Source organism: Tachyglossus aculeatus (genome assembly GCF_015852505.1).
Source record: "Tachyglossus aculeatus isolate mTacAcu1 chromosome 12 unlocalized genomic scaffold, mTacAcu1.pri SUPER_6_unloc_1, whole genome shotgun sequence".
In the NCBI taxonomy this organism is placed as follows: Eukaryota; Metazoa; Chordata; class Mammalia; order Monotremata; family Tachyglossidae; genus Tachyglossus; species Tachyglossus aculeatus.
The window spans coordinates 14795635-14817914 of record NW_024044828.1 but is presented as its reverse complement, the minus strand read 5'-3'; the positions used below and the strand labels follow the sequence as shown (position 1 = coordinate 14817914).

The window sequence follows — 22280 nt, the reverse complement described above, 5'->3', positions numbered from 1 at the left end:
CAGGCACCTCAGAGTTGTAGATTTGGGGTCCCCCATCCCTCCTGAAGACTGGCTATTGTGGAAATTCAATCTGGCCATCAGCAGGGTTTGCTGTAAGCCTCCCTGGGGATGTCTGAGATTTGTAGCTCTTGGGACCAGAGCCAGAAAAAATATTTAGATTTCTTTTCAATAGCATTTAATTCTAATTGCAGTCACCTGCTTCCCTGCAAGCCCAGGGGGCTGGGGCCAGGGCCAGAGTGGGGGCAACCTGCAGGGGGGAGGAAAGGAGAGGAGAGGGAAGAGGAGGAGGTGGCAGAGCTTGGAAGGTAATTTTCTAATTTCCCCCTGAAACCTCCTGAGGCCAGAGCTGGCAAATTGGTGGCCCAAAGTTAACTCCCTTCATGGCTTGGGCAGCTGTTCTGGAAGGGCTGGGCCTGAAGAGGGTTCACAGCCAGACCCCCGAAAAGGGCAATCTTACGCACATCCATGGAGCTCTGCACTAGGAGATAGTTACGATTGGCTGAACCTCACAGGAAGGAGATTGTCAGCACAATCTGGCAGTGCTAGGTGCTGCTGCATGGCCTTTCTGACTGATAAGATACAAGATGATCTCTCTAGGACTGTCATTCGGAAATAGGGGGAGCAAAGGTGGGGAACATTGTTGTGGGAGGGGAGAAAAAGGGCTTTGAATTGTCCAAATCCCAGGGACACAGAATTACTCATGTTATTGCACAACTGTGCCTGAATAGTGCAACGATTCCATACAAATAGGGATTATCCCTAAAAATCCTTCAGTTCCTCTGAGGCTTTCCTAAAAATCCATCTCTACCTGGGAGCCTACCTAACTTCACCCACCTCCAGTAATGCCAGAGGGGAAACATGATGTGTTAGTTGTTGGTACTGAGGTGTCAATCCTAGTCCAGGTCTATCTCTTTGTTGTAAATTGTGTTTGCCCTTTTCCCCTGTTGGATTGTAAGCCCTCTGACAGGGGCCATGCCATACTCTGCACAAGTGAGGGCTTTATTATTATTACTATTATTATCATCATTACTATATTTATTATTTTATCTGTTAAGTGCTTACTGTGGGTCAAGCAGTTAAGGAAACTGAGGCACAGAGAAGTGAAGTGACTTGCCCAAGCCCATACAACAAGCAAATGGCAGAGCCAGGATTATAACCCAAGTCTTCTGACTCCGAGGCCTGGGCTCTTTCCACTAGGCCATGCTGCTTCCCTATAAATAATGGTATGTGACTGGGTAAAAAAGAATTTTCCAGTTTTTGTCCTTAATCCAGTCTCCATTAGTTTACAGAAAGCAGGTTTTGTACTCTGATGGCTATAGCAGGAAAGGATTCATTCTATCTAGGGCTTTGCTAAAAGCAAAGAAAATGTCATCAAATCTCCCTGGGCTAGAAAAGGAGAGGAAGGCTGAGCTGTTACCAGGATGCTGATGGTTGGGGGTGAAGGGGGAGGCGGTTGTGCCTGTCACAGTGGCAAACCCCCCTGGGGTGGGGTCAACCGCCACCCAAATGTGATGGGTTATCTGCACAGGATTTGTGGAGGAGTTGGGAGAGAATACCTAAATTTCGGCAGTGATTTCCAGGCCCTGTCCCCTAGGGTCTTTGTGGGGAGTTCCAATGCTGCCGGTTGACAGGCTGAATGGCTGGTTGGTAAGATCCGCTGCGCCCCCTGACAAACTTCCTGGGTGGTGGGGCTGCTTCCCTGGCCCCTTGGGGGCGGGAGGCACAAGCAGCTTAGGGAGAGGCTTCCAGCTTCCACATTCCCCCAGGGCCTCCCCACTTGACCTGGTAGTAGTAACAGTATCTATTTAGCGCTTACTCTGCACAAAAGCACAGACTGTAGAATGTAAGCTCGTTGTGGGCAGGGAACGCTCCTATCAAGTCTGTTGTGTTGTCTCCCAAGAGTTTAGGACAGTGATCTGCACATAGGAAGCACGCAATAAATACCATTCAATGATTGATTACAGAACAGTGGGAAAGAAACACGTGGATAAGATATAAACATGGTCCCTGACCTGAATGGATTTCACATTTGCTATTGTCGTTTTGCATTTTTAAAGAAATGGATTTGAGGCATGAAACCATAGTGGCCACTGGCACCACCAGAAGAGTAAGACCTCGAATTTGAGCCGGGAGGTGTTCACTCCGGACTGTCCAACCGCATCCCCACCCCATGTCCCTACTATGTCCTATAGGTGTCAGAGGTGCCCGGGAACGGGGATGAGACACTCTCGCTCACATGCTAATGATGGCTGTTGAGTTGACCAAGTCATATCAACCCAGCAGCCGCCATTAGCAGGTTTGTATTTATACGCACCTTCGGTACTTCTGTTTATATGCCCACACAATTTCACACTCAATTTTTGATTGTTACTTCTTCCTGACATCTGCGGGTTACGGACCCTACTATCCCTGTTTTTCTAGCTTCCGTAGTCTCTGTGAATGTGTCTGCCTGTCTTCTCCGTTATGTTCTAAGCATCTTGAGAGTAGGAGCCGGGCCTTTTGCTTCTGTTGTTCTTGCCCAAGTGTTTACCAATGTTCTGCACCCAGTAAGTAATAAATACTACTGATTGATTGATTGACTGACTGAGGAGAGCACTAACTCTTGCAAGCACCAGGACAACTCAGGGAATCCCATTCTCCTTGTCTCCCTGGTAGCTAGCTTTCCGGGCAGTGGATTGGCTGGTCCAATCCCCTCCGTTCCCCAGTGTCTGCCATGTGATTGACAGTCTGACCTGGTTAATGGGAAACAGAAAAAAAAAATCAAAATGACCCTTTGCCACATTGGCTAAAGGACTTTCCATTTTAGCTCTGTCCCCAGCAATGTTTTTCGGAAATTAGGCTACAGATGAGACCACATACACCACATGCACAATTTCTCCTACAATCCAGGATTCCCAGGGGACCCAAGGAGAGATAGAGCGTATCTTGGTTCCTTCAGGCCAGCAGCCTAGTCTCATCTGGCCCAACCTGATTCAGAATCAGGGTCTTGCACACCGTGGGTTTTTACTGTATGTGTTTGAACAGTGTGCTGTTAAGGAACTGAGGAACGTTGCTCCGACAACCACCAACTGTCTAAATACAGGAAGATGTGGTGGTGTGGGAAGAAATGGCTGGGGCTTCAGGGATGAGGTGAGCACTACATTACATATTGGGGTTTACAGTGCTCCGCACATAGTAGGCACTCAATAAATACTGAATTTTTCTAGAAGAATACAACCTCCCCTCGACCAATCCTAGGAGAATCACCTGTATTTCTGGTTCTGGACCGGGTGTGGGTGGGGGAAAGGCAGATGTTTCTGGCCAACTTACTGTATTTGGTTTTGGTGTGGATGGAGCAGTTCTCTGGACAGACTCCAGTGACCAGCACCGGACTAAACAAGTTCGGGCAGCACTCCAGCTTGGCACAGACTCTCCGGCAAAAATCTGCTACCTGGTCAGATGTGCGCACGATCTTGACAGTCGCCCTGTAAGTTTTGCCTCTGTATCTAGAAACCAAGGGGAGAGAAATGCATCAGAAAACACTGGGTGCCATTATTCATCGTGACTGGTCCCCAATCCTCAAGTATCAACATAGCTAGCCCATCACATGGTCCATCACCAAAGCACTAAGGGGGTTCCAATGGCTTTTGTTTTATATTTCTTAGCAAATGCTTCAGAAAATGTTTATGCCTTAATAACTGGACCGGTTTGATGAAAAAGCTTCAAGTGCTAAAACAGGATCCGTGTTTAAAAGTTAGCTTTATCTGGAGATCCAGTTACAAAATTCAGTTCCATGGATAACTGGTATTTCAGGTGATGTGTCCAATGAACAAAAGTCAAGTGCACTGATGTAGTACTTGTGTTTTTTTGATTGAAATGTTTCCATTTTGAAAAATTCTGAAAGCAGAAAGTATTGTTATTCAGCCTTGAAATTGGTGTAAATTCCCAGCACTCAAAAATCTGGTCTTCACCCAAATCGGGCTGCGTCAGCTTCGTGGCTCCAGCAGGGCTGATTTCCATTATGCAAACATGGCATTTGTGCAACACAGTAGCAGGCGGAGGTACCCCCGTGATAAGCATGGCCTTTGCATGCATGCAAGCAGCGTTCGTGTTTGATGGCACTCGGATTTTATGGGTTATCAGCAGACCTACTTTCAAAGGCTCAGCTAGGTGGTCGAAGCAGGAAGGCTTTTAAATGGAGAAGGGGCCTCCTCTTTACAGCAGAGGCTTCTGGACTGCCTTAATTCTCCACTAAAAATGATAACCATTGTTGGGAGGAGAAAGAATCACCCCAAGTAGGCACAGCAAGGAATAAGAATGGCCATTTCTGAAGCCGCTTACTATGGGCTAAGCACTGGGGTAATTAAAAGGGTATCAGCTCAGAAGCCGTCTCTGACTCACAGGGTCTTTTTAAGCAAATTATCAAACCATCTCCATTTGACAGATGAGGAAACTGAGGCCCAGTGAGTTGTTAAGGTCAAGGTCACACAAACCCAGGACTAAAACCCAGGTCTCCTGACACCCGGTCCCATGCTCTTTCCGGTAGACCATACGCTGGCCTGCAAGGTTACCTTTGCTGTCCGGGTTTGGCCCTGAACAGTCTGGGCCAGCCAAGAGGGGAGTTTACGTTTTAGTTTAGACACCTAGGGTGTCTTCTGAGCTTGTGCGGGCCCTACTAGTCCTTCTGTAATACCCACACACTCTCTCTCTCTCTCTCTCTCTCTCTCTCTCTCTCTCTCTCTCTCTCGGGGTCAAACTCTCTTTACTTAGCAGTAGAGTCCACCTAGGAATGGCTAGGGAGAGTTGAAATACCCTGAGGGCTACAGTAACAGCCTGCAAGTCAGACCTCGGTGCTGCACAGGTCAAAGGTTAGAGAGATGAAAGGTTATTTGGAGTTTCTCCTCAGGATCACTGACTTTATAATATGAACATCCTGGAAATCATACAAATGAACTGCATTTTCCAGGGTGCCTTTATTTCCACCCCTTTGCTCGTTATCTGGGAAATTGGAATGGGTCAATACCGCTATCCCCAATTTTCAGATGGAGAAACTGAGACTCAGAGAGGCTAAGTGACTTACCCAAAGGCAACAACCAGAGGGGGGCCTGAGACTGAAACGTGGTAGCTGGTCTCCCAGCTGCCCTTCCAGCAAACGAAAAGATCTACAAAAAAGCCAGTCACTTGGTTCAGTGCTGGTGACCGCAGTGCTCGGCTTAAAAATGAGGCAATTATCAGTCTGTTGGTTGACGGAATTTTACTGCAAGCCTACTGTGTGTGGGGCACTGTAATAAGTGTTTGGCAGAGTTCAATAGAAGCAAGGCATATGGTCTCTACATTATATAATGAGGGAGACAGACAAATGGTATTTGCAAAGAGTAGGAGCAGGAGCTAGAACAAGGGTAAAACAGGTAGTGATATTATGATGATGATGATGTACTAAGCACTGGGGTAGATAGAAGATAATCAGGCTGGATGCAGTCCCTGTCTCACATGGGGTTCATAGTCTAGGTGAGTACAAATATGTCAGAATGAAATCGCTGAGTAAGTGTCCTTCGCTACATCTCAGCTCCACTCTAAGGAGCCCCACAGACAGCAAGACAAGGCATGCCCGGAAGAAGCATTCCTGACCCCCTTGCCAGATGGCTAGGACCTTTGCGAAGGGCCTGCTCAGCGGCCACTGCCAGTGGACATGGGGAGAACTCAGTGAAGTGTATCTGTAAAAGGGAGGGCAGGCAAGGAGCTAGGAAACAATTGGGGATTTCTGGAGCACAGAGGAGGGTCATGTGAGGCAAAGAAATCAAAATTGGGGGTGCTGCACCGAAGTGACCTGGGTTTCACTTGGATGTGGAAATTGGTCAATAGCGCCTCGATGCCTGCAAGACCACACATGGACAATTTTGGGGGAGAACAGTCTTATGATGCTGCTGCACCCAGAGTGGCTGCTCCGGGGCTGACCAGACCCTGTGGTGCCTGAGCCCCAAAGGGTTGGACCCCTCCGATCAGACCAGTAAAATGGGTACATGTGATCTAAGCCTGGAGCCCGACCCCTGGATTCTTGCTGGTGGGTACCAGCACGGACCTTCTGTCTGCTCAGCCAGAACAGCTGCCCTGCCAAGGCTGGCCTAGTCATCAGGGGATACCCAGGGAGGTCACTGGAGCCCTGCATGCCCCCCTGCCCCCGCCCCAATAGCACTTATGTACGGATCTTTATTCTATTGCTTCCCCCACCTCTAATTTGGTATTGTGTCTGCCTCCCCTACAAAATCCTAAACTCCCTGAGGGCAGGGATCATGTTTACTGATTCTGTTGTACTCTCCCAAGTGCTTAGTACAGGACTCTGTATCCAGTATGTACTCAATAATCTACCTTTCTGAATCACCTTTGCACTTAGGTCTCTACCCCTTGAGCACTTTTTCACCCCACCCCCACAGCACTTATCTACATTTCTATCCTTAATGTCTACCTACTCTAATGTATTAAACTCTCTCAGATGCTTAGTACTATGCTCTGCTTACAGTAAGGGCTCAATCAACACCATTGTTTAAGTGTTGTGTATGTTGCTGACTTGTACTTCCCAAGCACTTAGTACAATGCTCTGCACACAGTAAGCGCTCAATAAATACGATTGAATGAATGAATGAATGAATGAATGAATGGAGACTACACCCAGAGGTTTGTATCTGCCTGCAAGGGTTCCTGAGAGCCAACGAACTGCCTCTCTATTGAGAAGATAGAGTCACTTTGGACAACTCTGCACCCTAGGGGAAAAACACTTAGGTATACAATATGTAAGTCACCTTCTCCGTGCTTCAGTTTCCTCATCAATGGTATTTATTGAGCACTTCCTATTTGCAATCAATCAGTCGTATTTATTGAGCACTAACTATGTGAAGCAGCGTGGCTCAGTGGAAAGAGCGTGGGCTTGGGAGTCAGAGGTCATGGGTTTGAATTCCAGCTCTGCCACTTGTCAGCTGTGTGACCTTGGGCAAGCCACTTCACTTCTCTGTGCCTCATTCAATAGTATTTATTGAGTGCTTTTATCCCCCCCACAGCACTTAGAACAGTGCTTTGCACATAGTAAGCGCTTAACAAATACCATCATCATTATTATTATTATTATTATTATTATTATTGTGTGCAGAGCAGTGTACTAAGCACTTGGGAGAATACAATATAACAGCACTGATAGACATGTTCCCTGCCCATAACAAGCTTACAGTCTAAAGGATTAAATACTTGTTCTCCCTCCTATTTAGAAGCCCCATGAGGGACAATGACTTGGTCGAACCTGATTGACTTGTATCTATCCCGGTGCTTAGTAAAGGGCTTGGCCCATAATAACAAATACCCCAATTAATATTATCACTGTTACAATCAGTAAAGGGGGAGGCGAGGTTATCGCCATCAGCAACTGATAGGATCATCAGAATCAGAGTTCATCCCTCGTCACGGTAGAAGAAGATGGGACCCGGTTTTTTATTAGACCCACCAACCCAAGCATAGTCAAGAGATGGTTAGAGAACTTCCCAGTTCACCCGTCGACCTCCCTGAAACCTGTCCCTGCTTTTTCCCAGGGAAGTGACAAATAAAGCACCCCTACCTGGCCCCTGCTAAAATTAGAGGCAGCCTGGGATGTTCATCTTCTGAACGGCTGAAGGTTCCATCATCCCAATGACTCCCAGATACCCTCATCTGAATTCAGCTCTGCATCTGTCCAGATGACTTAGCCCTGTTTTAGGACTGTGGCCCGAAGCCAATTTCAACTGTTTGCGGCTTTGTGAGAGTAAACAGTGTTAAATGCTGAGAGGTAGTAAAGTTTTACTGGGGAAACTTTTCTGGTTTACGAAGCCTTGCTTCTTTTCACGGTCACATAAATCACTTGGTGTCAAACGATTATAATATTAAATAATCTGCTGCCCCTAAGTCAGGCTGTGGCAGAGTCCAAAAGTGGGGATCGCCACAGACAGAATAGGCACTTCAGGAAGAGAGAAGCCAAAGAGTTAAGAGGGAGTTGCATAATGAGCAAGCGACTATTTGCAGAGAGCTGACCTTGTTCCCCTGGCAAGAGCAGGCGGGTCGGTAGTTCAGTCTGGCCCCTCCCATATGGCTCGGTGAGACTCATTCAGAAACACCCACAAGCACCCCCGGGGCTGGCCCTTGCTCTGTGGCGAGGATATCCCGATTACTTATAGTCAGAGAACCGGAGGGCTAGAAGCATCAAATGGCTTCCCTCCTGCTTCCAAGCAGGATGACAAACAAGCATTCCAGACCTCCTACTCTAGTCCTTAACTTCTGTGGAGAAAAGCACTCCAGGCCACCCACTCAAACAGCTCTTGGCCCTGCCGGTCAGGAAGTGCCACCAGTGTCTGCCCCAAGTCCCTTTTGCTGTGACATGAGTCCGTTTTCCCTCGTTCGGTCGGAAATGGAAACGAAAACCCGCTCCCATGCATTTCTCTCTTTGTAGATATGTGGTGCTATTCTGTTCCTTCTCTTCTGCAGGCTAAATGCCACCCTGCTCCCCTAGCCTTTCCTTGTGGGGCCAATTTCCTCCTCTTTAGTCACTGCTGGTGCTATCCTCTGGACCCACCTCATGTTGCTTCCCTGATCTGCCCGCCGCCACCAACGCGATGGGGTTGTTCACAGCGTATACCAGAGATTGGTAGGGTGACACACAGCTTACAACCAGAGAATGATTCCAACAGAACCTCAAGACCTACACAAACGCTATGGTTCTGAAGAACCCTCACATACTGCCTTCAGATATTTCTATTTTATAAATTTTCAAACTTTATTCACACACACACCCACACACAATAAATACAATAGATTGATCGACTGATCTAACACGGACCCAGATTCTGAGAAGCATCACCAACAGAACTGCATATTTCATCTTCAGCTCACTTCTCTATCTCTCCCGCCTGTCTGGTTTAGCTACTCTGGTCTAATTTGATGTTCTGTGCTGTAACTAGGACACTCACCCTTTACTAAATACTAAGGAAAATGGATCCTCCTTCAGAAGAAGCCCAGCAAGAATCTCTTTTAATGAAAGTGCCCCACACTTCATTTTGAATACATAAATGGAAAATGCCAGCAGATTTCTGCTGCGTGCTATCCGTGCCCCACATTTATAGATGTGCTCACTGCCATTGCAATCACACTTTTAGCCCTTTCCAGTAAGCAGGAAACCCTGATCCTAAGTGATAGTAATCACCCCGCCTCCGTAGACAATCCAAATTGTCTCGATCTTCCTTGAAACACTATTCGGGATTGATTTGGTGATATCCCCCCCGTGACAACCGAGTGCATTAAATGCAGTTTACTCTTCGGCCGAGTTAATTTATTCATGACAGCAAACGTTTGAGCTTTTAGGCTATTGGGAAGCGGCCTCCCTCCTCTCCTACATTCTCAAGTAAACAGCAAAGTTGTCAAGATCTAAAAAGTTGTCGTTTTACATCAGAAGGAATGAGATGACTCAACATGTAGTAGTAGAACAGGAACATTCCTGCTGACTGTAAAGCTGTCATCATTAGCAGCTGCTCAGAGATGCTATTGTGATCTAATGCACTTGAAACCCATTTGAGACAGACACTTTCTCATTATAAGTTGCTCTGCAAGATTCAGCAATGGAACTTACTGTCATTTTTGATATAATAGGTAATGTGTCGCTTTTAGAATTCAGCTGGGCTGGATTTCACAATGTCTGTTTTGATTCTATCAGGCAGGATTTAATAAAAGCTCTGACTGACTTGCTAGCACGAGAACCAGGGCAAACTCTGCAAAACAAACTCTCCCCATCTTGGCTTCTAGCTGGTTTAGGGCAACTAGTATTTTTCATGAAGTTAAATGATCTTGAAGTTTTCCATTTCTGTTTGTTTTACCTGTTTGAGTGGGATTGCTTACTGAGATATGTGGCAAGTGGGGAGAGGGAGTGTGGCCACGTGGAGAGAGCACAGGTCTGGGAGTTCTATTCTTGGTTTCCCGACTTGCCTGCTGGGTAACCTTGGGTGAATCACTTAACTTCTCTGTGCTAACTTCTGTCTGGAAGAACCATTAAGGAGTCATTGCCGGGAGGGCTTTGAGAAGAGGATAAAGCCTCATGTTTTCAGGATCTTTTAGATGCAACCTAATCTGGAGGCAAGGGATGGACAAGTCCAAGAGAAGGCAAATGACCTCCCAGGGTCACCCCGGGAGCTCCAGTTGACTGTCTCCAGCCCCCAATTATGTCTAAAAAATAAGACAGCAGCATCACTGCACAGGAGTGACCCCATATCAAGTTTATTTGCCTGCTGGAAAGGGTTGTAAATTTGGGTGGAAGCAGGTTGAAGAATTTTTTTTACAGTAACTGCTCTTCCCTAGATGTCAGGTAGTGTGGTGTCCAAATATTCTGAGTGAACACCCTATTTTTCCACCACTCATGGGGTTGGAAGATAGGGATGCAATCCCCGTGAAGGGCAAGGTAGAGCTCTATTTTTCCTTAAGATTGTTTTGCTTTCCTGTGGTCATTCATTGTGGGCCTTCCCCCTTATCAATAAAGAAATCTAACAGTACCAAGCAGGTTTACTGGCACGTGAAACGCTTACTTTGCTTTTAGGGTTTCTTCTTGAAAATTCCACTGGGGGTCTTCCACGAGCTGTAGCTCCCGTAACACCCTTCCAGGCTTGTAAGCGGCGTTGATCACCATGCTGAGAACCTAGGGAGGAAACAAAGCAATCACAACTAAAATCTCCAGGAGGGTTCATTCCTGGAGGGACAACAACCACTTAGTTAAACATAGATGAAATGCAGCCCTCACCCATTCTCTCCTCAAGGTACACTAGGCAGGGAGGCATGTCCAGCCTGTGGTGAAGAGGAGAGCAGCTACCACATACAAGGCTGAAGGCCCTACTGGACAAAGGGCAAACGTTTGGAGTGGCATCCAACATTCCACTTTTCTGGTCAATGGCCCCATCTAGTAGCCATGTAATCTGTCCCACTTCTTCCCCCCCTTCTCCCTTTTCATCCACTACAAGGTGGGTGGGGTTCTAGGGGGTGGAGGAGAGGAAGAGTGTCAGGTCTTGGCTGCAATCTGACCCTCCCCACCTGCCATTAACCTCGGGGTATCCTTGACAGATGCTCATGGTGGATCAAACTAGCAGTGCATTGAGAAGCCACTGCTTTAAACGTAACTAAAGCCAAGACTAATGGGGTCTCTCTGAAAGCTAAAACCACTGATCCTTCATGGTCCGTCTCCTGGATAAAGCAGGTCATAAGAACTGGGCTTCCTCCCATCAGTTAGGAAGGGCTGAATGGTTCACTCACTAGAAATGATTTCGCTCTCCTGTTCTGAAACTGAAACCAGCTCCATATACTTTGAATGTGTTTATTTCTCGAGTAACTACTACTAGTGTCTTTGGGTTTGTTCCAATATAATAGGTTTACCACATGTCTTAGTTTAGCTGGATCTACCCCTCCTGTAGTAATCATTATACCTGTGTACTATAAACCTGCTTTTGGGCACCCTGGGCAATTCATGTAATGTCTCTCTGCCTCCTTTTCCTCAACTCTAAACGGGGGATTCAACTTGTCTGCCTCCTACTTAGTCCCTGTCCCATGTAGGGCTCAGAATCTGTGTCCACCCAGATTAACATGTATCAACCCCAGCGTTTAGAACAGTGCCTGACACAGAGTAAACACTTATCAAATTCCATTAAAAAACAACCCACTGGTAGTAACTATTATACCTGTAGCATACATTCCCCAGAATTCAGGATGACTTTAACTCCACCCTCCAGGCAGCCCTTAGACTTATGGTTCGATTGATTCCTTATGTTGAAATGTTGAAAGTTGTTACCAATTATCTCCTAGGAACAATGTTCGCATTTGTATGGGCAGGGCAGCAGCTGGCTCTGGAATCAGACTGACTTCAGGCAACAAAGCTCTCTTCTTTTTAGCACCTAGGGAATGGCTTCTGACACCTCGCTGGGGTGGCTAGTGGTTAGTGGCTACCCATCCTCTGTCCAGGTGTGAGGGCCAAGGTGGCTGCTTGGGTCACGGTGGTGGTTTGTGTGTGAGAACAATAAAAGCCTGCCCCGGTGTATAGCAAACCATTTCAGTGCTCTTTGGCATTTTTTTTTTTTTAGAATCAGCATTTGATTTTATTGTTAGATGTTCGAACATTTTATAGGAACTGAGCTTTAAAATAAATCTAATTAGAGCTGCAGGAAATAATGCACAAAGTGGTTACCAACAGACAATAAAATTTCAGCTGATGCCTCTCTCTGTGTTCAGCCGAAAGAGGCCTGGGAGTTTGATGTTCTTGGCGTTGCATCCAACTGTACTTTGTCCTTATAAAAATACAGTCTGAATCAATTTAATAAAGAAATAGGCAGCGATCACATTGTACAAAGCATCCCATACCTTACGTTTACAAAAGATGAATGCTGTGATTTTTCGCCTGGCCACATCGTTTGTCTCCATATTCTCCAACCCCTTTGGGAAGCATCGGGATTGTGCATATTAATAGTGTTTGCGGACAGAGTAGCATCTCTCGTTCAAGTAACTGTAGGTGTGTTCCAGGCATGACTCGCCTCCCCCCATGGTGTAGCTGGGAAGGACAAGTTCTAGGAAGGAGCTTGTCTTCAAGGGTGACAAAGCCTGGGCAGCCTCAAGGAAAGCACTGAGTTGGCAAGCATATGCGGTTAGCAGTTACTGAGGTTTGATCAGTGGAGGGAGCCAATCTGAAATTTTGGGGGACCCAATGTGAATTTTGGTTTTCTCTTGCATTATCCAGTTAGGTGGGCTACCTGGAGCATACTAATATCTGTTAAAATGCCACTGACTTTTATGGGTGAAGCTGTGGCCCGAGTGGGTTACCTATCGAACTATCGTGGGCCCCCATCCTGTCTTGGATTCCTGATACAGGGTCTGACTGGAGCACTCGAGTGGCTGGGGTAATGTAAACCCAGTGGCAAACGGGAGAGGTATTAACAGAGGTAGCAGTCTTGGGTGTCTCCCATATTTCCTTTAGACTGCAAGGTCGTTGTGGGCAGAGAATGTGCCTGCCAACTCTGTTGTATTGTCCAAGGTGTTTAGTTCAGTGCTCCACACAGAGTAAATACCACTGACTGATTGATAGTGCAAACCCCAGTGGATTCCCTGAGGAACGTCAACTGTAGAAGTGGCTGCTGGGAGAAAGGGGCTGGGGTTGGGGTGGGGGGGGGGTTCTCCACTCAGCCCATGCTTCTGAGGCTCTACAAGACAAAGTCAGAAGACAGGTGGGATCATGCCTGTTGTTGGGTAGGGACCGTCTCTATATGTTGCCGACTTGTACTTCCCAAGCGCTTAGTACAGTGCTCTGCACACAGTAAGAGCTCAATAAATACGATTGAATGAATGAATGAATGAATCATCCAACAACCTGCCTCCTGGATACTGGAGCCAGGACTCTTGAGATGCCCCCTTAACACCTAGGCGATCCCAAGCAAGTGTGCCCCAACCCAGGGGATCCAGCAAGTCGTTGTTCTCTGCCCACTGTGGGGCCTCCCAGCCTGAAGGAGCTGCTTTTACATTACAGGCACGCTCAGTGGCCATTTCAGGCTTTCAAGGGGAACACTGTTTAGAATAGCCGAGTCTGGAATGGGGCACTGTTTACTAATGGGACCCAGTTTAGTTCTGCTTCCTAAAACGGTCTTATTAGGGACCAAGCATGAAGAAGCCACAAGGCATTTCCTCAGCTAAATATACTCCCACTTCCCCTAAAGCAAACCACTCGGTCTTCATTCGCACGTCTAAAGCTGCTATGTGCTTTTTGCTCATTGATTTTGTTCGGGTGGCAACTGTTCCTCAGACAGAGCTGTCTGTCTGGAACATTAACTACTGATGCATTTCCGTTGTTTCTGGAAGAGGCTCACACCTCACAAAATGGTTCTCTCTGCCCAAGATTCTGTAAGAGAGTATTGCCCCTAGTTATGGAGTCTTATCATCTGGAGCTACAGCTGAGACTCTGTCCTGAGACCACGAGCCCATGTGAAGGAATTGATGATGGTGCTAGCAGCTTTGCACTCGCACTCTTTCTCTCTTGTCCTTGCCGATCATGTTCCCACTGAGGCACGGAGTGCAACAAGTCTGCAGGAGGGCAGGGGTATAGCACAGTGCGAAATGCTCGAATGGTCTTTGCCCCTTTTAGCCAACTCCAGGCAGAACAGAGACTTGTGCCTTGATTCCCACTCTTTTCCCCAGACCCATAGCAGGGCTGCCCCCAACTACAGGGCAGAAGCGATATACATGTGACACTTTGTATCGGTGACGTACACTTGGTTCTGCTACAGCACTTGCTTCACTTTGGCTTTTGCATTCTGCATTTTGGCTAGGATACGAAGGCCGAATCGGAGAACTTCCTTCCAGCCACGTTCTGCATGCTACGTGATGCGGCGGTCATCAGGTGAGCGCTACAATATGGTTTTTCTTTAATGTGGTGTTCTCCGCAAGAATGCAACGCCAGCTCTAAAGCGGAGCTGGGGAGTGCTTTAAGGTGACTGCTTGCTCCTTTAACATCCCCGCGAGGAAGGCTGGTATGGTTGTGTTCAATTTACTAAGGTTCCTGAATACTCAGTCATTTCCTCAAGGTCACCTGACGGCGGCAGAGCCAGGGATTAGAACTAACAACCTCCGATTTTCTGAGCCAAGTTACTGTGTCCTAATTTTCTTCGACTCTAATCCTATACACACTCTATCTTTTTGGCTCGTTGCTGGAAAACCCGATCCCAGGCTTTCTGCCGCAGTCTGCAGTCAGGGGGCTGCTGGGATTGCAGGAGTGGAATCCCAAGGGATTGGCCCAGTCCAGTGACGGGGGACTGGGTGAGGTCTGGGGGGCTAACAGGGAAGACAGCTGGGTAAAGAATTCTGAGTGGCACCGTACCCAGCTGGCCAAGACCAGTTCCACCCCAAGGCTGCTTTACAAAAACTGTGGAGTGGGGCAGCCAGATAGCAAAATGTGCTCGTACCCAGGAAGCAGAGGAACAGGGCTGACTGGGTGAAACAGAACTCCCTGGGATAGCATGACCTAGTGGAAAGAGTATGAGGTCATGAGTCAGGAACCTATGCCCACCCTGACCCTGATTGTGTGACCTTGAGCAAGTCAATTAACTTCACTGGGTTTCTGTCTCATCAGTTAAATGAGAATGAGATCGTCTGTGAACCCCAGGTAGGCCAGGGATTGGATCTGATTTGATAACTTTGTCTCAATCCTGGTACTTAACATAGAAAGCATTTAATAAATATGTTTCTTATTATGATGATTAGAAAGAAGAGTTTAAGGTGGGAGGCACCAATGAAGAGACGGTTTCCAGAGCATATGGAACTGCCCTCCTCTCCACTCACCACCAGAGAAGCAGGTACAACTGGGAAAGAGCACTTCTCCCAATAGTTTTGTGCACATAAAATGATTTGAGGGAGGTGGAGGACAGTTGCCCAAATGTCATCCCAATGACTATGATGTTTTTTCTCCCATGAATCTTTAAAGCTAGGTTACAGGGGCTACTTTGGAGGTATAGCTTGGGATCAAAAAGGATGAGTCCTAACTCTTGAGCATAAGGTAGATTCAGTGAAGGAACAGTTGAATGTGTGCATGTCTGGTGTCATATGCGATGTCAAAATGCAGTTACATTTCCCAGATTCTGCCCTATTGTACTTTATAGCACTTTGTTTCATCATGTATTTGCAGTGTTACAGAATTTACTCTCATGGATTTCCATTTTTTGGTGCCCCCACCCCCATCTTCTATTTTTCCTTCCTTGTCCGTTTTCACAGGAAGGTTGCTCAGAGAGCTACTCCCTTCCCTGCCATGCAGGTCTGTCTGTATTTGCAGTGTTACAGAATTTAACACGGTCAATATCAGGGAGTGGCAAGTGGGGGAAAAGCATTATGCCAGTGCTGACTTCAACTTAGAAATGATGGTACTGAAACCATTAGTGTTGGTGATTGGTATCTTCTAACCATCTACTCCTTGACTCATTAAATCTCATGGAATCAAAGGTAACTGCACTGTGATTTTCTCAGAACAGAAGATTCTTCAAGGACACAGCTCTCTCCACTTGTACTCTCATCTGTTTCTATTTCCTGACACCCCCAACCCCCATCCCCATTTTTTCTTTTGCCTCCATCTCCTTTTTCACCCAAAGGTTGCTCAGAGAACTACTCCCTTCTGAGGCCGTGTGCCATGCAAGTCTGTCCCCTGCAACAACTCCCCATTTTCAGCTGGGTAACAGCATGGTCTGAAGTTTTGTTCTACCGTGTCCTTAAGATGCTACCTCTGCCCTCCTGGCTTTCAGTTTCCCAGATTCAGCGTCTGTGTAGCAGCTGTTGCTGGAGCCCATTCTTTTCATGTCTCTCCCAGCGAAGCCGCGTTAAAAGTGAGCAGAGCCTGGCGGTCAGGAGACTGACTCTGTACCACAACTCTCATGCAAATGATGGAATGACTGTCCTGGGGTACTTGTCCACCGTGCCTGGCTTGGCCATGTCCTTCTGGCTCTGGGCTGCTCTCACCCTAAGTGGTTCTGCTGAGGACCACGGCGACAGAGGGCTGTCACACACAGACAGACTCACTCATCCCTTCTCCTCTACTGCCTGGATCCAGCAGAAGGTTTGTTGACCTCCCTGGGAAAAACCTTCTAGGCCAAGCCACCTCCATGGGAGACTGAAGGAGGAGATAAGGTGTTCCCATTCTTACTTTGAATTACCTTCTCCAGCCCTTCAGACTGGAGGATCCTGGACCTGCCCTTACTCCTGTGCCAATGCATGATCCAGGCTTCTGTCCAGCAGGAGCCTGACTGTGCAGGACAATACTGTGCCCTCTCTCCAGTTTCGGGTGTTGGGAACATCGCTGGCATTAAGAATTCAGGTCTGTGAGATGCTGCTGGGAGCGGAGCGCTCACCACTATCACAAACATGCAGCCAACTCCTGCCCCCACCCCGCCCCCCAAACTGGACTTTCTCTGCCAGTCACTGGGGCTGTTACTTGGGTCCCATCAGCCTCAGTCCTGGCCCATCTCCAGAAATGGATTCCCCCCAGTGTCTCCTTAAGCCCTGGGCAAAGCCCAGGCCTCCTCACAGGAGCTCAACACCCAGTTTAGATCATTCAGGTACCCCAGTGATAGAAGAGCTATTAGCCCAGGCCAAATTAGGAAATGTTAGGCCTTTCAAGTGCTCACAATTAGGACTAGCTGGATCACCTCCTTTCTGCCTCCCAGGAAACTGGCAGCAGACAAGAAATCAAAGTAGCCGTAACTGCCACTCCTCTGATATTGCCAGGTACCTGACCGGTGCTTTTCTCATTGGTGTGTTTTTCAGCAAAAATCCCATCTTTGATGGGTGAAGCTGTTATTTTTTCCTTGATGGGAAGGAGCAAATTTACTTCAAAAGGAATTCACAACCAACATCTATGCTCTGCTCAGCAGCGACCACCCTCCATCCAGTCAGGCTAAATGGACCGAGGTCAGTGTGCTTCTTGCAGACTGGAACCTTTCAAATGCACTTTTTGCTCACCCCAGGACTGGATAGAGACAAGAACATGTCTCTCCGCCCCATGCCACACCAAGTACAGAGGCAAGTATTTTTAAAATCTGCTCTCTTATGAGATTGTAGTTGTTACAGTACTGAAGAGGCAGCGCTTCACTTAGCACAAAGGAATTTATCTTCATGTCTCTACGGCTCCATTTCCCCAATCCCTAGTGCGTCAGGGAAAGAAAGGCCCTTCTGATCAGCACTGCACTGTTTTGGCATCTGGTAATCAGAATTATGGTATTCGTTAAGCATTTACCATGGGCCAAGTACACTGTGATAAGCACTGGGTAGATACAATACCATCAAATCAAAGTCTCTGTCTTTGGGCTTACAGTCCAAGAGGGAGGGAGAACAGGTATCTAATCCTCATTTTACAGATGAGGTAACATGCATGGAAAAGGTAAGTGACTTGTCCAAGGTCATCCAGCAGGCATGTGGCAGAGTTGTGACTGGCACCTTGGTCTCCTGTCTCGCAGGCTCACCCTGCTTCTCTCAGATGGTAAGGCTCCCCCATCCCAGCAGCAGCAGGAAAGGCAAGGAGGAGAGTGAGGATTTTTTTAGTGTGGAATCCCGATCTGGGTCCCCTCTGGTCAGTCCCATTGTCCACCTCAGGTCCTTGGGGCTGAACACCGTGGTCCTTCCTGTCCAGGGGCTGCCAGTTTTCCTTTCTCCAACTTTATAACAAGATCCATTTGACCAGGAAGATGTCATGTAAATCTGACTCAATTTCCTAAGCCTATTCTGATCCCTGTGGATAAAAGTGCAGGAAGATGGGGAAAACGCTCCCCAAGTCCCTGCATAACTACATTTCTCCCTCCCCAGACAGGTCACATACTTTTTGATAGTGCTTTGCCGTGAAAGGGCAAGAAAAGATCCAAGGTTCTTGGGGTGGCACTGCCAGAATGCCAGTTCAGTAGTCTTATCATTTTTAAGCCTTCAGACTTAGGTAAGTCAACAGCACATTTGCTTTAGCAACTTCATCCAAACTGAATAGAGAGGAGAGAAGGGGAAGGGAGGGGAGGGGCATGGCATCTCCTGAGAGCTCTTACCAGTTTCGCTATGTCCCCATCTGTGTTGCTGCCCTGGGCACCTTGCACCACCTGCCTCTGCCACTCTAGATTTAGAGTGAGGCTTGCCTCTGTCTCTTGCCAACCCATGCTCATAATCCATGGCTGTTTCCATGGAACTCTTCTCTCCCCAGCAGCCTGCACTGTTCTCCATTACCACCTGCACCTTCAGTGGCAGCTCCGTCCAAGCCCCGTGCTGAGGCCTTGTGGAGCATGGTTGTGGCCCTTCTTCTGCTCCCTGATGGCAGCACTGGCTCGATTGCAGCCTGACCTTTGGGCAGGTGAGTGCTTACTCTCTCCTGAGCCACCCTGAATTGTGCCCTACACTCAGAACCAACCACTGTTCCTGGGATCTGAGAGGCCATGGGCATTGGCGATGTAGATAACAACTGTGGTATCTGTTAACTGCTTACTATGTGCCCAACACTGGACTAAGCATTGGTGTAAATACAAGATGATCATGTTGGATGGGGTTCACAGTTTAAATAAAAGGGAGAAATGGTACTGAATCTCTATTTTACAGATGAAGAAACTGAGGCTTAGAGAAGTTAAGTGACTTGCCCAAGGTCACACATTAGACAAATGGCAGAGGTGGGATTAGAACCCAGGGCCTCTGCCTCCTAGGCCTGTGCTCTTTCCACTACACCGTGCTCCTTCTTTAAGATCCACATCATGGTTCTACACTCTTGCCCTACAGTGCAGGCATGAAAACAAGCACCCACCCACACATATTCTGCTATTCTTCTAGGAGACTAGACAGCCAACAAACAAGCAGCTACCCTGGAACACCATGGCCTGCATGGAGAGGTGGCAGCACTTAGCTTTTCCTCTTCAATTACCTCCTCTGCTCTTAAAACGCACTAAGGCACTGATGCTGAGGGAAGACCATTAGCATAAATATTGGTTTGGCGTAACTTACATTTTTCTTACACTCACAAAACTGAAGAGCTTGCGCTTTTTTTTTCCGCCTCACACACTTTCCGAACATCAGCAGAAAACTAGTTCTGCGATCAGCAAACCGCTCAGGCCAGGCTATTAAATCTGGCCGCCGCCACCACCACCACCACCACCACCACCACCACCACCTCCTCCTCCTCCCCCCACAACAAGAGGGCTTTGTTTCCTGCTGGGGTACAGAGAATTCTGGCGACTGTTTCATTTAGTCGAGTAAAATCTTCCCCCTGGAGAAAAGGAGCAGCCCTGTTGGAAGCCTGGCTGGCTTGACACAGCATCCCAGAGATGCTGGAGTGTCTGATGGGGCCAGCAGCCAATCATATCCCAAGTAGCAGTCTTGCGTCCCATGACCCATCAGCCTCATTTTCCCATCCAATAATCTCTACCCTCAATCCCGACAAGGGCCCCCAGAAAACCAAACTCAGCCCGGGAGTCAGCCTGGCACGAGGACTCCTCTTTTACCATTTGTAAAGATTAAAAGCTCCCATGAGACAGAGGTAAAAAGACTCCTGGATAAATAGAAAAGGCCTCCTTCAGGCAGCAACTGCCTTCCCCGCCACCTCCAACCCAGATGCATGATTAGAGTCGTGGCTCAGTGGAAAGAGCATGGGCTTTGGAGCCAGAGGTCATGGGTTCGAATCCCGGCTCCGCTACATGTCTGCTGTGTGACCTTAGGCAAGTCACTTAACTTCTCGGAGCCTCAGTTCCCTCATCTGTAAAATGGGGATTAAGACTGTGAGCCCCCTGTGGGACAACCTGATCACCTTGTATCCCCCCCAGTGCTTAGAACAGTGCTTTGCACATAGTAAGCGCTTAACAAATGCCATCATTATTAGAGGGGCTTCATCTAGGGAACTTAGCTCCTCCCCATCTCCTGGGTCAAGGAGAGGCCTGAGGTGGGAGACCCAAGTTTGTAAATCACCCTCCTGCTGAGTTGTCCTTTCAAGGTATTTCATTTTAGGTGCTTTATCGCAATGGTTCAGATTTATAAGATGGAAGTAGATAATGGGAAGGACCCCTGGGCCTGGTAGGCCAGGGACACAATCACAGGCATGTCACAGGCCCCAGGTCTGGACCAATTCTTTGGGCTGCTGCTGCCCCAGGCAATTCCAGCCCAGGATACCAAGACCTAGAGGCTAGACCTAGAAGCCTGAGCCCCAGAGAAGCAGGAAGGGGCAAGGTGGAAACTTCTAACTCACCCCTGACTTTGTTTTGTGTCCCATCTCCTGCTGTATTTTCCCATTCCTCCTACCCCCTTCCCAGTCCCACTAGCGTATGAACAGTGATATCAAAATAGAGCCACCCCCACCCAGCGCAACCAGGAAAATAGCTTACCTCTTTAAGAACAAGTACACATTTGCCTGGCCCAACGGACTGAGGTAGCTCTGCTATTCTGCCCTTATTGAGGTACGGGCCTGAGAAACACCTGTGGTTGATGTAGAGCTGGGGGCAGCAGTATTTCCCGTTGATGGTACCTGTGGGGAGAGTGCAACACGGTCACTGCCAAGCCCACAAAGTGTCTCCCTTCACCCTCACGACTTCACAGACTTTCAGGCCAAACTGACTAGGGGAGGAACCGAGAGCCTGGCCTGGCCAGACACCTACGCTGGCAAACAGGCTGGAGAGACTTAGCCTAACTTGGGTCTAGAAAGACTGAACTGGGCCAGGGCTCTTCACTGTCCACTCTGCTTCATGGAGCAACTCAGACTGACAGGAACCAGGCACTCTGAGGACTTAAAATTTTCCCAGAGGAACAGAAATCCAGACAGCTTTCCCCCTCCCTTTAGCCATGTCAATTGGGGTTTCAATTCAAATGCTGAGGCTTCTCACACTGCTCACTGGGCCAATAGGGCAGGTTCCCTGGCTCTCCAGCGATGGAGTAGAGGCAGGAAGAGCAGGGAGTGTGGCCCTGGATGAATGGGATTTCTGGTAGACCTTCATTTTCCTAGCTGGCTCTCTGAAGGAACAGCACTGTAGAAAGTGAAGGTGATATAGTACAATGACACACTCTGCCTGTGCTTCTCAACTTGAGAGAGGCCCAAGCCAGGTCCTTTAATCTCTCTGTTTCAGGTTGTCCTTTGAAAATGGGAGCCACCAGCAGAAAATGGAGCCAGGGCATCCCCCAAGGAGAATACCTGTAAGGGATCAGACCCATTTTTATTTTTTTGGTATTTAAGTGCTTACTATGTGCCAGGCACTGTACTAAGTGCTGGGGTAGATACAAGATAATCAGGTTGGACAGTGCCTGTCCTACACAGGTCTCCGGTCTTAATCCCTATTTTACAGATGAAGTAACTGTGGCACAGACAGGTTAAGTGACTTGCCCAAAGTCACACAGCAGACAAGTTGCAGAGCCAGAATTAGAGGCTGGGTTCTCTGGCTCCCAGGCCTGTGCTCTTTCCACTATATCATGTTGCTTCTCATTGAGACATAATGTCCCATCAAGGGAGTTAGCTCTGCTGCCAGCCCACCAGCTGGTCCTCTCTTAGCCCCAGGGATTTAATCAATCAATGGCATTTTATTGAGTGCTTACTATGTGCACAGCACTGTGCTAAGCACTTGGGAGAGTGCAATAAAAATACTGGCATTTTGCTTTGCAGGGAGCAAAATGCCTTCTGGGAATTTCCTAGCAGAATAGAAAATGTTAATATTGCTCCAGGTTCCCAGACAAAGAACGTGATAGGTAGAGGGTAGAAATGTTATCTTTCTGTGTCTAGGAAGAGTAAAATGACAATTATA

At 47.8% G+C, this 22280-nt stretch overlaps 1 protein-coding gene across 1 annotated transcript in view; it reads right to left on the bottom strand.

Moving 5' to 3' along the window:
• SFMBT2 (Scm like with four mbt domains 2) overlaps positions 1 to 22280 on the bottom strand; it is a 129609-nt gene that overhangs the window by 10228 nt on the left and 97101 nt on the right. Inside the window, exons 14-16 of the mRNA XM_038741150.1 lie at positions 20877 to 21016; positions 10563 to 10672; positions 3310 to 3485 (exon numbers count right to left, since the gene is read on the bottom strand). Coding sequence (XP_038597078.1) covers positions 3310 to 3485; positions 10563 to 10672; positions 20877 to 21016 — 426 coding nt within the window. The remainder of the gene's footprint in view (positions 1 to 3309; positions 3486 to 10562; positions 10673 to 20876; positions 21017 to 22280) is intronic.